The 14901-nt window shown below is 50.0% G+C and overlaps 1 protein-coding gene across 1 annotated transcript in view; it reads left to right on the top strand.

Annotated features, from left to right (window-relative positions):
* IFT80 (intraflagellar transport 80) overlaps positions 1-14901 on the top strand; it is a 337369-nt gene that overhangs the window by 6780 nt on the left and 315688 nt on the right. The window contains exon 2 of the mRNA XM_082249425.1: positions 11243-11344. Coding sequence (XP_082105551.1) covers positions 11305-11344 — 40 coding nt within the window. The 5' untranslated portion in view covers positions 11243-11304. The remainder of the gene's footprint in view (positions 1-11242; positions 11345-14901) is intronic.

The raw sequence follows: 14901 nt of genomic DNA, 5'->3' as shown, positions 1-14901 counted from the left end.
TGGGGTCTCTCTCCTTCCTTTACTTCCCCCCCTGGTGGCTGGGGGCTTGTCAGGGCACATGGGGCTTATCTTATGTCTTCCTGTGCACCTAGGTGGCCCTGAGGTATAGGCTGACTCCTTAGAAATATTTTTTGTGTTTTCTTTCATGTTTCTGCAGGCTAAAAGTTCTGAAGCGGTAGTTAAAAGAAAATTCCCCTCATGCAAAACAAATTTGTCTGAATTTTGGAAAAATACACTCTGCCAAGGATGTATTGATGCCTTGGTTAAAGAGGAAGCGTCTTCAGCATGTAGCGATTTAATCACATCTGTAAGGAAGAAACTAGATGCTGCCATCCAATCTTTTCGGTCATTTCTACAGGATCCCTCCTTGAGTCAGCCATCAGCCTCACATTCCTCTCAGGGCTACCAATCAGTTCCTTCGGTGGAAACAGAAATGGTTCCTCACACCAAAGGAAGTCATTCCCCCCTCTCACAAAACTGAAGAGCAAGGGGGATTAAAGAAGGTGTGTGGAAACCAGCTGGTCCTTAGTTCGATGTACTAATGTCACGGAACCATGAACCAAACTTACAACAAAAGATAAGTGAAAATAAGAAGGCTTTATTGAAAATCAAGCTGTAAAGCAAAAGTCCAAACGGATGGCGAAACCGAGGCAGAGTCCTTGCGAAGCCAGAGGTCAGGAACCAGCAGGGTAGTCAGACGAAGCCAGAATCAGGAACCAGAAGCAGCAGCAGTCTCAGAAGCATGTGAACACAGGAGGACCAAGCAAGGAACTGAAGCCACAGACCTCCTATATATATATGAGCTAGGCATCCAGCTCCTCCCAGTGGGAAGAAGGAGCCGCAGAGTGGGAGGCTACAAGAAACCCAGAAACCAAGATGGCCGCCAGCACATGTCAAACGAAGGAGAACAGCAAGAAGGTAAGACCATGACAGTACCTCCCCCTCAAGGGCCCCTCCTCCGCGGAGTAAAGAACGGTTTCTGAGGGAAGCGTGCGTGGAAGGCACGGAGCAAGGCAGGAGCATGGACATCTGCGGAGGGAACCCAGGAACGCTCCTCTGGACCATAACCACGCCAATGAACCAAAAACTGCACCCGACCGCGGACCAGGCGTGAGTCCAGGATATTGCTCACCTCATACTCCTCACGATTGCCCACTTGGACCGGACGAGGCAGAGGAACCGAGGAGGTGAAACGATTACACACCAGTGGCTTCAACAGGGAGACATGAAACACGTTGGAGATCCGCATGCCAGGAGGAAGCGCAAGGGCATAGGCTACCGGGTTTACCCTGCGAAGCACTCGGAAGGGACCAACAAAGCGAGGCGCCAGCTTGGGAGTGGGCACTCGAAGGTTGAGGTTGCGGGTAGACAACCATACACGGTCTCCGGCCTGGTAGGAAGGAGCAGGCGCTCGTCTGCGATCAGCCTGGAGTCTCTGGCGCTGCGCAGAGACCTCAAGGGACTTCTGGATCTGTACCCAAGAAGCACGTAGGACGGAAAGGTGATCCTCCACAGCCGGAATATCCTGGGGAGAGAATACCTCCGGTAACACGGCAGGTTGGAACCCATAATTGGCCATGAAGGGAGACGTCCCAGAGGAAGAGTTCACCGCCGTGTTCCTGGCAAACTCAGCCCAAGGCAGGAGGTCAACCCAATTGTCTTGGTGATCGGAGACATAGCAACGAAGGAATTGTTCCAAGGCCTGATTGGATCGTTCTGCGGCCCCATTGGACTGAGGGTGGTAGGCCGAGGAGAAGGAGAGATGAATCCCCAACTGGGAGCAAAAGGCGCGCCAGAACCTGGACACAAACTGACTCCCCCGATCCGACACAATCTCCTTGGGCAAACCGTGCAACCAGAAGACCTCCCTGGCAAAAATCGTGGCCAACTCCTGTGCAGAGGGTAACTTCTTGAGAGGAACACAGTGGCACATTTTGGAAAACCGATCCACAATCATGAGAATGACCGTATGGCCTCGGGATGCAGGGAGGTCCACAATGAAATCCATCCCTAGGTGTGACCATGGGCGCTCCCCGGTGGCTATGGGTTGCAGAACGCCCAACGGAAGGTGCCGAGGGGACTTACTCTGGGCACAAACGGAGCATGCCGCTACATATGCGGCGATGTCGGAACGTAGGGAAGGCCACCAGAACAGACGTGAAACAGCCCAGGACAGCTGATTCTTTCCAGGATGCCCCGCGGTCTTGGAGTTATGGTAGGTTCGCAACAACCGAGTGCGCAACTCCTCAGGCACAAAACATCTGCCGTTGGGTCTCCCAGAGGGAGCACCAGATTGAGCCGCCAAAATCTGCTCACCCAGGGGAGAGGTCAGGCTGGTGCGAATGGCGGCCAGGATCTGATTCGGAGGCATGACCGAAGTCGGAATCGACTCCTCCCTGGACAGGTCGGAGTACTGCCGTGATAAGGCATCCGCCCTGATGTTCTTGGAACCGGGTAGGTAGGAGACCACGTAATTAAAACGTGACAAGAACAGAGCCCATCTGGCCTGACGTGGTGTCAATCTCTTGGCCTCAGAAAGGTCGGTCAGATTCTTGTGGTCCGTCAGGATGAGGACCGGAACCACTGAACCCTCGAGCAAGTGCCTCCATTCTTTAAGGGCCTGCACGATGGCCAATAACTCCCTGTCACCAATCTGATAGTTGCACTACGCGGAAGACAGTTTCCGGGAGTAAAACCCACAAGGAAGCAGAGGACCCTCTGGTGTTCTACGCTGAGACAGAAGGGCGCCTACTCCCGTCTCAGATGCGTCCACCTCGAGGACAAAGGGCAACCCAGGGTTGGGATGCGACAGAATCGGAGCCGACACAAAGGCGGACTTTAGAGCCTCAAAAGCTCGGATGGCCTCGAGCGGCCAGACCTGGGAATTACTGCCCTTCCTGGTCAGATCCGTGAGAGGCTTGGCTAGCATGGAAAAGTCCCTGATGAACTTCCGATAATAATTGGCGAAGACCACTGGGCTGGGGCCACTGTAAGACAGCCGAAACCTTCTCAGGATCCATGGAGAACCCCTCAGCGGAAATGATGTACCCTAAGAAGGTTACCTGGGATCGGTGAAATTCGCATTTCTCAAGCTTACCGAACAGCTTGTTCTCTCGTAACCGTTGCAACACTCGTCTGACATCCAGAATGTGGGTCTCCATGGATTCAGAATATACCAAGATGTCATCCAAATAGACCACCACACACTGCTGCAACAGGTCACGGAAAACATCGTTGATGAATTCCTGAAAGACTGCGGGCGCATTGCACAACCCAAAGGGCATAACCAAGGATTCATAATGACCGGTCCTGGTGTTAAACGCGGTCTTCCACTCATCGCCCGCCTTGATCCTTACGAGGTTATATGCCGCCCTCAGGTCGAGTTTGGTAAAGACCGTGGCCCCTTTAAGGCGATCGAACAGCTCGGAAATCAAGGGTATCGGGTAAGCGTTCTTGATCGTGATGCGATTGAGACCCCTGTAATCGATGCAAGGCCTCAACTCACTGCCCTTCTTTTTCACAAAGAAAAATCCAGCCCCTGCTGGGGACGAGGATTTGCGAATGTGTCCGCGTGAAAGCGCCTCCTTCACGTACTCCTCTATGGCCTCATTCTCCGCTACCGACAGTGGATAGACCTTGCCACGAGGAGGAACGGCACCAGGTTGTAACTCGATGGCACAATCGTATGGGCGGTGCGGAGGTAGGGCAACCGCGTGCACCTTATCGAATACATCCCGGTACTCCTCGTATTCAGGAGGCAACAGAGAGTCCGAGGAAGTACACAGCAACTTGACAGGCCCATGGATGCAACTAGCCCCACACTGTGGTGACCACGAGAGGATCTCGGCCGATCTCCAATCGAAAGTCGGATTATGCTTCTGGAGCCAGGGGTACCCCAAGACCACCGAGTAGTGTGGAGACGAAATAACCTGGAAGCAGACCGACTCTCTGTGAACGGCACCAATGGCTATCCCCACTGGAAGGGTCTCATGAGTCACGTGTGGCGGCAGAAGGGGTCTGCCGTCTATCGCCTCAAGAGCCAGTGGAGAACCTCGGGCCTGCAGAGGAATGGAATTGGCGGCAGCGAACACACTATCAATGAACAAACCACCAGCACCAGAGTCCACCAACGCCTGGGTCGTCACTGAGCCCCCGACCCAGGAGAGGACAACAGTGATCAGTGGTTTGTCAACACGGGAAACCGGGGACGAGGAGACTCCACCCAAGATCTGCCCCCGACAGGATCTCGGGTGCGAGCGTTTCCCGGACGGTTCGGACATGCCAACCGAAAATGCCCACCGAGACCACAGTACATGCATCGGCCCTCGCGTCTCCGGAGTACCCTCTCCCCCTCGGACAGGCGAGCAAAGCCCAGCTGCATGGGTTCATCCCCAGCCAAGTCATCCCCAGGAGGCGTGGGAGGAGAGGGAGGCACGGGTGGGACAGCAAAGGTAGGCGCCAATCTGTTAGGAGGCCTCCGCAGACTCTCCTTAAAGGAAGGTCTCTCCCTGAGTCTGGTGTCAATCAAAATCAGGAAAGAAATAAGAGACTCGAGCTCCACTGGTAGGTCCTTAGCTGCAACCTCATCCTTCAAGGCATCCGAGAGACCATGAGTGAAAGCAGCGACCAGAGCCTCATTATTCCAGCCCACCTCTGCTGCCAGGGTACGAAACTCAATGGCGTATTCAGCTACGGATCATGAACCCTGTCTGATGGACATAAGGAGCTTCGCAGCAAAGGCAGCACGAGCCGGCACATCGAATACCCTCCGAAGAGAAGCAACAAAACCGGAAAACTCGGCAACCACCGGATTGTTGTTCTCCCATAAAGGACTGGCCCAGGCCAAGGCCTTGTCCGAGAGCAGCGAAATTAAGAAGCCCACCTTTGATCTCTCAGTAGTAAAGGCATGTGGCAGCAACTCGAAATTAAATGCCCACCTGGTTAAGGAAACCTCGGCACTGAGTTGGCTCTCCCCCAAAGCGCTGTGGAAGGGGGGCAGAACCGGTCATACCCCGAAACACCGCAGGCGCAACAACAGGTGTCGGGGTAGACTCTGGCGCAACAACCGGAGCGGCAGTAGGAGCGGGCCCAGGAGCGACAACCGACCCATCGGCAACGGGAGCGAAATGAGCCATGCGTTCAAGCAGGGTTTGCAACGCCACGGCGAACCGACCCAACAGGTGATCCTGCTGATCAAGTCTGGCAACCAGCGTGGGTAGCGAGGATGGCCCTGTACCGTCAGAATTCATGGCTTGGTCCTAATGTCACGGAACCATGAACCAAACGTACAACAACAGATAAGTGAAAATAAGAAGGCTTTATTGAAAATCAAGCTGTAAAGCAAAAGTCCAAACGGATGGCGAAACCGAGGCAGAGTCCTTGCGAAGCCAGAGGTCAGGAACCAGCAGGGTAGTCAGACGAAGCCAGAATCAGGAACCAGAAGCAGCAGCAGTCTCAGAAGCATGTGAACACAGGAGGACCAAGCAAGGAACTGAAGCCACAGACCTCCTATATATATGAGCTAGGCATCCAGCTCCTCCCAGTGGGAAGGAGGAGCCGCAGAGTGGGAGGCTACAAGAAACCCAGAAACCAAGATGGCCGCCAGCACATGTCAAACGAAGGAGAACAGCAAGAAGGTAAGACCATGACAACTTACCCACCAGTCTGCTAACAAACCAAATAAACCTGGCTAACAACATAGGTTAAAAACAGGGGATTAGTTAACACACATTTGCAAACGCATGTATAAGCTGCAAGGCCAACAACAAGGCACCCTGTGTATCTTGCAGTCCTAACACTACTCAACCTGAGTGTCTCCACAATGAAAGCACATGAATGCTTATGGAGGGATGGGTGGATTTTTGTATGTCATTCCCCCTCTCATTCTAAAGAGGAGTCAGAGGAAGAAGAGGAGGAAGGGGTTCAAACCATACCCTCAAAATATAAACTGTCCTTAGAACAGGTAGACGGTCTGTTAAAGGCAGTTTATATCACCTTCGGGATGGAAGAGGAAAAGGAGCTATCCCTGCATGATAGGATGTATGCAGGCCAGGGTGAACCTAAGGGTCGCACCTTTCCGGTGCATCAAACCATTTCATAAACCATCAAAAATGAGTGGGCCGAGCCTGAAAGGAAAACCTTCTTTCCAAAAGCCTTTAAGAGGCATTTTCCTTTTGATGAGGACCCAGGGGCCCCTTGGAATAAGGTTCCAAAAATTGATGCAGCCTTTTCCCAGGCTTCTAGGTCAACTGACCTGGCTTTCGAAGACATGGGAGTATTAAGGGATCCCAAGGTTAAGAAAATGGACCAACAACTTGAGAGCCTGGCAATCCATTATGGGTAATCTTAAGCCTGCTATGGCAGTGACCTACGTATCCAGAAATCTGGAATACTGGGTAAGCCAGTTAAAAGCCCATATCACAGCGGATTCCCCAAAACAGGAAAGTGTGACATTAAATATTGCAACGACCACCGTTTTACCCTCTAGACTAGGGTCTCTGCTAAAAAAAAATATATAACATTTGGGGGTTCTAAGTAATTTTCTAGCAAAAATTACAGATTTTTACTTGTAAAAAACAAATGTCAGAGAAAGGCCTGGTTTTAAAGTCGTTAAAACATGTAACCACACACATTAACGTGTTTTTAATGCATTTCCATTGGCCTCAATGGCAAAAATGTGATTACAGCAATAGCGTAAGTGAACGTGGGGGGCTTGTGACCCAAACTAAATTTACAGGTGCCATTTAATGCTCCACCGGGTCCTTTTATGTAGCAACTGCTTGGGGTGCAGACAAAAACAGAGCTTGTCCCAGCTGTAGATATCTAATGGAAAAGGGAAAAGTCCTGTAAGTCACACATCTCTGCAAAACCCCATAAGGTGTATGACAGCCTCAGCTCCGGCTCCAACCATGCACGTCTTCAGGGGGTGCTACTAGACTCTAATATCCCCTGACAATGTGCATACTCGCGAAACTCTTTGGAAGGAGCTATGTGCTGATGTCATACCGTTGCTTCGGTTTTTGGGACTGGTGGCCATCTTGCTCTAGTGTGGTGAGCGCTCCTCCTAGGCTTCATATATCGATGGTGCTGGCCACCCCCTGTGCAAGTGGAGGATTACAAAGTGCATGGATTCCCTATACTGTGATGCCCTGTCAGTGCTAAAAACCATGTCTGCTGCTTTTCTGATGCAGCTTAAAATGGTTCTAAAGGCACAAGGTTTTTAACATTTATGCATTCTATGCACAAAGGTAAAAAGACTTCTGTGTGCAGCAGCCCCCCCCCCCCCCCCAGCAACCCCTAATACTTGCCTGTGCCCCCTCTTGACTCAGCATTGTCCACGAGAGCCTTGCCTCTCCGGTGACTCGCACTCCTGATTGGCTTTTGGCAGCCAGCCAGCCGATCAGAAAGGGGCGGGGCCGAGGCCACGGCTCCAAATGTGAATGGACACACACAGCCGCGGGTCAGAATCGTGCCTGCTTGGGTGCCCTCAGAGCAAGCTGTTTGCTGTGGGGGAACTCGGCAAAAAGGAGGAGCCAGGAGCGCCTGTGTGAGACCTGAGAAGAGGAGGGTTTGGGCTGCTCTTTGCAAAGCCAACTGCATAGAGCAGGTAAGTATAACATGTTTGTTATTTAACAAAACAAAACAAAGCTTTAATATCACTTTAAAGCGGTTGTAAACCCAAAAACGCATACAAAAAAAAAAAAAAAAAACCTGCAAGACAAAGGCATAATGAGCTAGTATACATCGCTTACTAGCTTATTGTGTATTACTTACCTTAGAACGAAGCCTCGACACGGACCCCCGGACATCGCTGCGGGCGCTGCCATGATCCCTCACCGTCTCTTCTGGGTTCGTGCGTGCGGGAGTGATTTTCCGGCAAGCTCCCGGCAAGCAAAACTGAAGGTCCCCCCGGACCTTCAGAGCGCACGCGCCGCTCGCGTGAGCGGCTGCATGCACTGCAAATCTCTCCTAAACCGTGCCGGTTTAGGAGATATTAATTGTACCTACAGGTAAGCCTTATTATAGGCTTACCTGTAGGTAAAAGTGTAAAAAAGCAGGATACTACCGCTTTAATAGCTGGTGAGTGTGCAAAGGTGGTGGTTTGGAGCAACACGCAGTGATGTATTAGGACTGTTGGATGAATACTACATACGGACAACTGCTGGTGGTATTATTCACCACTAAGAAGAGTCACGTTTGTGTGACTTTCAGTGCACTTTTTAAAGTCACTTTTTTTGTTGGTTATTTTTGCCATAAATACAGTATATTATTTACACTTTGGTTTTTGATTATAAGATTGTTATATTTATTCTTGGCCAGTTAGGCGCTGCACTTTTGATTTCACATTTTATTATGGGCGCAGGGTGTCAGAACTGGCTGCATTATCATGCCATTCCCCATATCTAGTGGTTCATAGGGATAAGGTAGTTCTTCATCCTAAGCCATCCTTTCTTCCTAAGGTGGTTTCAGATTTTCATCTGAATGAAGATATTGTGCTACCTTCCTTGTGTCCTAAGCCCAATCATCCTCAGGAATATGCGTTGCATTCCTTGGATGTGGTTCGGGCAATCAGGGTATACCTGAAGACTACGGAATCGTTCCGTAAAACTGATTCACTTTTTGTGATCACGGATTGCCCCAGAAAGGGGTTGCCTGCATCTGCCGCGACTATCTCCAAATGGATTAGACAGACGGTGGTACAGGCTTATTCTATTAAGGGTCGGAATCCTCCGTTCCCTGTTAAGGCGCACTCCACTTGAGCGCTCAGTACTTCCTGGGCCTACCGCCATCAGGCGTCAGTGGTCCAGGTGTGCAAGGCGGCTACCTGGTCGTCGGTACATACCTTTACAAAATTTTATAAGATTGATGTGATGGCATCGGCGGATGCCTCATTTGGCCGCAAGGTTTTGCAGGCCGCAATTTGAGGAGACCGGTGGTCTACCTCGAGGGTTTTTTTCAGTTGGAATTTCAGTTGAGTCTCATCGTGTGATTGATGAGCCTTTAAAACTTCCAGTTGGCACCGGTTGGGCCTTCTAGATTGGATTTTGATTTCCATTTTCCCACCCCTCATTTGTGTCACTGCTTTGGGACGTCCCCGAATTGATATTAATCAAGGAGGACTACGTCTGTCAATGAGCGACAGAGAAAAATGGATTTTTGTAAAATCTTACCGTAAAATCCTTTTCTCTTAAGCTCATTGACAGACGTAGTACCTCTGTTTTTGAGTTGGGTTAAATTCTCTAAACACTGCTTTGTGACATAACAGATTTGCTGTAGCAGGAAGTGAGAGAATATACCCTCTGGGACTGCCCCTAGGGTGTGGCCAGAACGTTTTCTTTCCTGTCTAGTCCTACTCCTGTAGAGGGCAGTATAACCCGAATTGATATTAATAAAGGAGGACTACGTCTGTCAATGAGCTTAAGAGAAAAGGATTTTACTGTAAGATTTTACAAAAATCCATTTTTCTCTGACGTTTATTCACGGACACAGCACCCACCCATCTGTGGAGTTGGCTTTCTTCTGACACTGCTTGTAACAAAACTGAATGCCTATAGCTGAGTGTGGGTGTATACCCCCTTGGACCGCCCATAGGCGTAGTCCAAGCTTTTTCCTGCTTAGTGTCCTATTCCTGTAGTGAGCAGTATAACCCAATGGTTAAGAAGAATCAGAAACTGTATCCGTCAATGAACATCAGAGAAATGGATTTGACGGGAATTCAAAAATTACATTTTTTTCCCTAGCGCCGACTATTCAGTTTATCACAAATCTCTGTGTAAATAATTTTTTATAGTGTTCTGTACTTGCGAATGCATGACCGCAAAGCTCTAGGACTAGGTCCTTGCAGTCCTTGGGAGGGATGACAGCGGGATGAATTGAACGAAGCAGTGCTGTCACCTACAGGCCTTCACTGCTCTTTCTGTTGTCAAGTCTTTTCCCATCAGCTGCAGCTGCTGCACCAGAGGGAATTAAACCCAGTGCTCACAGCTGCCTCCCCCTAACAGCTATTGACACACCCATACTTTTCATTTTGAAATCTTTTGTCTCTATCACAGTAAAAAATTTAAAATGTCTGTAAGGTCATTCCTTCTGAGGCTTCCTGCGAATCCAGGGCACCAGTAGAAAGTTCCTGTGTGCTGCGCACATCATTTCCTGAAAAGCTGACTACTTTGTTTTTTTTTTATTGCACTTTCCTTGTTGCTCTTAGCTTTAGATATATCTAGGAAAGCATATTGGAAAATGGATTTTTGACAAGACTTTGAAGCCCCAATAACATGATGTTAAAGTGATTGTAAAGGTACAAAGGTTTTTTTATCTTAAGGAGGTTGTAAATATCCCAAAAAAAAAAAAATCTGAAAGACAAAGGAATAATGAGCTAGTATGCATTGCATACTAGCACATTATAAAATACTTACCTTAAAACGAAGCCTCCGCAGTGGTGCCTGCTCACCGCTGACACGGCCGACATGTTCACCCGTCTTCCTTCCTGGTTGGCGTCCTCTAGCCATCTGATTGGCCGGAGCCGCGATGACGTCACTCCTGTGCATGCGCATGAGCCGCCGTTCATGGCACAACAGGGCTCTGAAGGAACGGCGCAGCTGGCTGTTCCTTCAGAGTGCATGCGCCAGCGATGTCACTGGCTGCATGCAAAGTAAATATCTCCTAAACGGTGCATGTTTAGGAGATATTTACAGTACCTAAAGGTAAGCCTCATCATAGGCATACCTATAGGTACAAGTTACAGAGGAAGCTTTACTTCTTCTTTAATGCATTCTACGCGTTAAAATTAAAAGCCTTCTGTGTGCAGCAGCCCCCCCCTCATACTTACCAGGACATCTAGAGCCAGCGATGTTGCAGGAGTGTCTCGGCTGCCCCGGTCTCCCCTCCCCATTGGCATAGACAGCAGCGCAGCCCCATTGGCTCCCGCTGCTGTCAATCAAAGTCAGTCAGCCAATGAGGAGAAAGAGGTGGGGCCAGGTTGTGGCTCTGTGTCTGAATGGATACAGGGAGCTGTGGCTTGACTCAAGTGCCCCCATAGCAAGCTGCTTGCTGTGGGGGCTCTCAACAGGAGGAAGGAGCCAGGAGCACTGAAGAGGAACCTGAGAAGAGGGTTGGGGCTGCTTTGTGCAAAACTAACTGGAGGGAAGTATAACGTGTTGTTTTTAACTAAAAAAAAACAAAAAAACAGTTAAGTATCACTTTTAAAAAGAAATGTTATGACTGTTTCTTATTTATTCTAATGCAGGTGAAGTAACTTTTCCACTTCTGAAGAATCCAGGATTCGTCACTTGGTCTTACCTCAGCAAAATGAGACTCAAGACATCTTTGTTAAAGGAACCAAAACATATCCTTTGCTCTGAATAATTTCAAAACAGTCCATCTTAATCCCTTCATGACTAGGGTCAAAATTCCCCTTAACACCCAAACCCAAGTTTGTAATTTTGCATATTTTTCTTCCACTGACAACAAAAACTGGGCACTATTCCTCCCTGGGCCGGGATAAGGGGTGGGCAAAAGGAGCGGCTGCCCTGGTGGGCACTGTGGTACCATGTGAGGTGGGGAGGCACCTCTAGGAGATTGGTGGGGGGGGGATTTGTGTTTGGTGGGGGAATTTGGAGGGAAATAAGAATTGTTCTAATATGGTAAATTGGGGGGCGTGCTAGGAATGGTGATTTGGGAGGATTTGCGTGAAGAGGGGGGATGGGGGAAGAGGGTTTGTGCTGGGAGGGGGGGGATTTGGGGGGTTTGTGGTAGAAGAGGTGATTTGGTAGACGGGGAAGGGAATTTGTGCTAAGAGGAGAAATTTGTTTTTTTTGGGGGGGGGGGATTTGTGCTATTACGGATAATTGGGGGGTATTCATGCTAGAAGGGGAAATTGGGGGGGTGTTGTGCTAGGAGGGAGGATTAGGGGGAAATTTGTGCTGGGAGGGGGGAGAGGATCTGTGCCAGGAGGGTTTTTTTATTGGGGGGGATTTGAAGAGAGAGAGGATTTGAGGAAGGGGAATAGGGGGCAGATCTGTACTGGGAGGAGGGGAGAGTTTGCTTGTGGGTAAGGTTGATTTAGTGCACATTTTATATATATATATATATATATATATATATATATAATGTATGTTTTTTCTTTTTTTTTTTTTTGGGGGGGGGGGGTTTGCTGACACATAATGCTCATGCATTTTGGAGGGGTGCAGTTTGGATGACCTAGTCCCGGCACTGATTCCTCCCACTGACACCAACAATTTACCCTCTTAATTCCAAAGACTGGGCATTGTTACTCCCACTTGGCACAGTCCGGCTCCCCTAAAGTCTAAAGGACAGTTAACTGCCCCTTTATTTTGAATGCTTGGAGACCCCTGACATAATATATCCAGGTGGATATACCATACCTTGTTTTTTTTCAGTACAGATTAGACTTTCATTTGGATGGAAATGGTAATTGATATCTCCTAATTTTTGTTTAGTTATAAAAGTAAAACTGGCCAAAAATAGTAAAAAAAAAAAAATATTATTATTCTTATTTTTATACTTTAGTCTTGTATTTTTTCTGCCATTACCATGACCTACTACCAAAAATCATGCAAAATTATTCTCCTACTCCTGATGATCGCGGCAATACAACGTGTTTGTTTGTTTGTTTGTGTGTGTGTGTGTGTGTGTGTGTGTGTGTGTGTGTGTGAGTGTTCTTTGTACTAAAGCGCCACCCACGTAAGGGCTTCTGGAAGATGACTGACCTCAAAGGTTGCCCTGACCCTGCAAGCCTCCCAACACCTCTGACACCTTGAGTTTGGACATATTTCAAAGTTACACAGAAACCAGACTGTAGCAAAGTAAACAAGTTTTTCTCTTTCGTTCATTGACGGGCACAGCTCCTGATCTTCATAACCATTGGGTTATACTGCCCCGTACAGGAGTAGGACTCTAGGCAGGAAAAGAATCTGGCTATGCCTACGGGAAGTCCCAGGGGGGTATACTCCCTCTCCCTGCTATAGGTACTCCGTTTTTTTCCGCTGGGATCTCTGGCAACATTTTTCTTCCTTTTAGACAGAATTTTTTTCTCCTGGTTTTTTTCCTGTGAGATCTACAATCAACTGCCAGACTGGGCGACGGGCGGCATAATCTAGATCCTGTGGTCACTCTAGTCTGGGCTGGGAGCACGCGCAGACCTCAGCTCCGCGCTAGGCCGGCCGTGACATAGCCCCACTTTATGGGTGCTCGCCTGTGAATTAAACGCCTCACCAGGTCGCATACAACTGGGTCTCAGCCCGAGTCGCAGTGTTCCTCCTGGCCGACAGCCCCCACATTTCGATGGGGATGGGTTCTATCTGGAGCAGTGCCTGCCTGGTTCCTGGGATGGTGAGCAGCTGCCCCCCCCTCTCCCCCTGGAGGGGTTTGGGGTGGCCGTGGGCCCCTCCTCTGGGATGGTCAGACCCCTGGGTTCCCCTCCTTCCCATCAGGCGCACTCCCCTTTCATCTGTCCCCTATCCTACTCCCCCTCCACTTATGCACTGGGGCTATGTGTGTGATATGGTCCACCTCCTGGGATGGGGGCAGGGTGCTATGATGGGGCCTGGGGGGGTGGGTGTGCGCCGCTTGCGCTTGGACGTTTCCTCCTGGTGCCACATGGGGGCCACCGTTTTGCTGTAGCCTGTGTGTTTCTATGCACGGCAGCCATGTTTGTGTAGTACGGCATACAGTTTTGTGGTGGTTTCCCTTTGAAAATAGCGCGGCCATGACAGTGGAGCCCTGTGGACGGCGATTTAGCCGGTGGGAGCCCCTCCTCATCCCCTGGTACTGACTCCTGGGTCTTTTCACTTCCTGATCGCCAAACGTGGAGTGCAGATTATCCTGGTGCCTGTTTCTCCTGGGTGGTGAGCCTGCTGGGGTTCTCTCACTCTCTTCTGAGGATCACCTGGTGCTTTGTGCCTGGCCACAGGGTGGTGGTGCTAGCACGGTGGGGGTTGTCCCTTTGCATTGTTTACACTTTTTGTGGGGTCCCCCTGGTGACTCATGGAGTCTTTGGAGCACATCTCCCCCGACCCCCTCTCTGAGACTTCGGGGGCCCTCCGGGTCCCAACCATTCCTCGATGCACTGGCAGCTGTCCTGGAGTCCTTTGTGTCCCGGCTGCAGGTGGCTTGCGGGATAGCAAAAAGCGCCCTGCGCTTTCCCCGGCCTCATCTGTCCCCTCAGATCCTGAATTTGTGTCAGCTGCCGTGGACGTGGGTCAGCCATCTGGGTCTGCAGCCACGCGCCCGGATTCCTATAGTGAGGGTGATCAAATAGTAAGGAGGAGTCCTCCACATCTGCAACCATGCACGAAAAGGTGCTGGTGGAAGCACTGATTGTATCTGTGCGTGAGACCTTGCAGATGGAGGATGCAGCTGTGACGGCGGTGCAGGTTCCCATTGGCACTAACAAGCCATCCAGAGCGGCAAAGATGTTTCCTTTCCCCGTCTATTTTGACAGAATTGCTGCTAAAGAGTGGGGACGATCAAAGCGCCCCCTTGGGGTCCCTAAGCGATTTGCTAGGCGTTACCCCTATGCGGAGTCCCTTATTAAGAAGTGGACTATTCCGTCCGGTTTCCAGGTTGAACAAGGCAACCATGATTCCAGTTAAAGAGTCCACGGCCTTTAAGGATCTAGTTGACAGGAAGGCAGAGGCTGTGGCCCGCAATAGGTACACTCTGGCTGGTTCGGCACTGAGGACGGTATTCACCATTGCCCTGGTGTTGCAAACTCTGACCGAATGGGCTAAGCTTTTACGCCTTGACCTGGAGGGAGAACAGCTCCCCCCCTGCCTTTGCTGAGCTGATAGAGCAGCTGACCCAGGGGCTGCAGTTTCTGTGAGGCCTCTTTGGATGCGGATTCCCTAGTGGCTCGGCTCTCTGTTTTGTCAGTGGTCCTTCAGC

This window comes from Pelophylax lessonae (genome assembly GCF_965119305.1).
Source record: "Pelophylax lessonae genome assembly, chromosome: 3".
Classification (NCBI taxonomy): Eukaryota; Metazoa; Chordata; class Amphibia; order Anura; family Ranidae; genus Pelophylax; species Pelophylax lessonae.
Note: the sequence above shows the minus strand (reverse complement) of the source record. Positions and strands in the feature narration are given on the sequence as shown.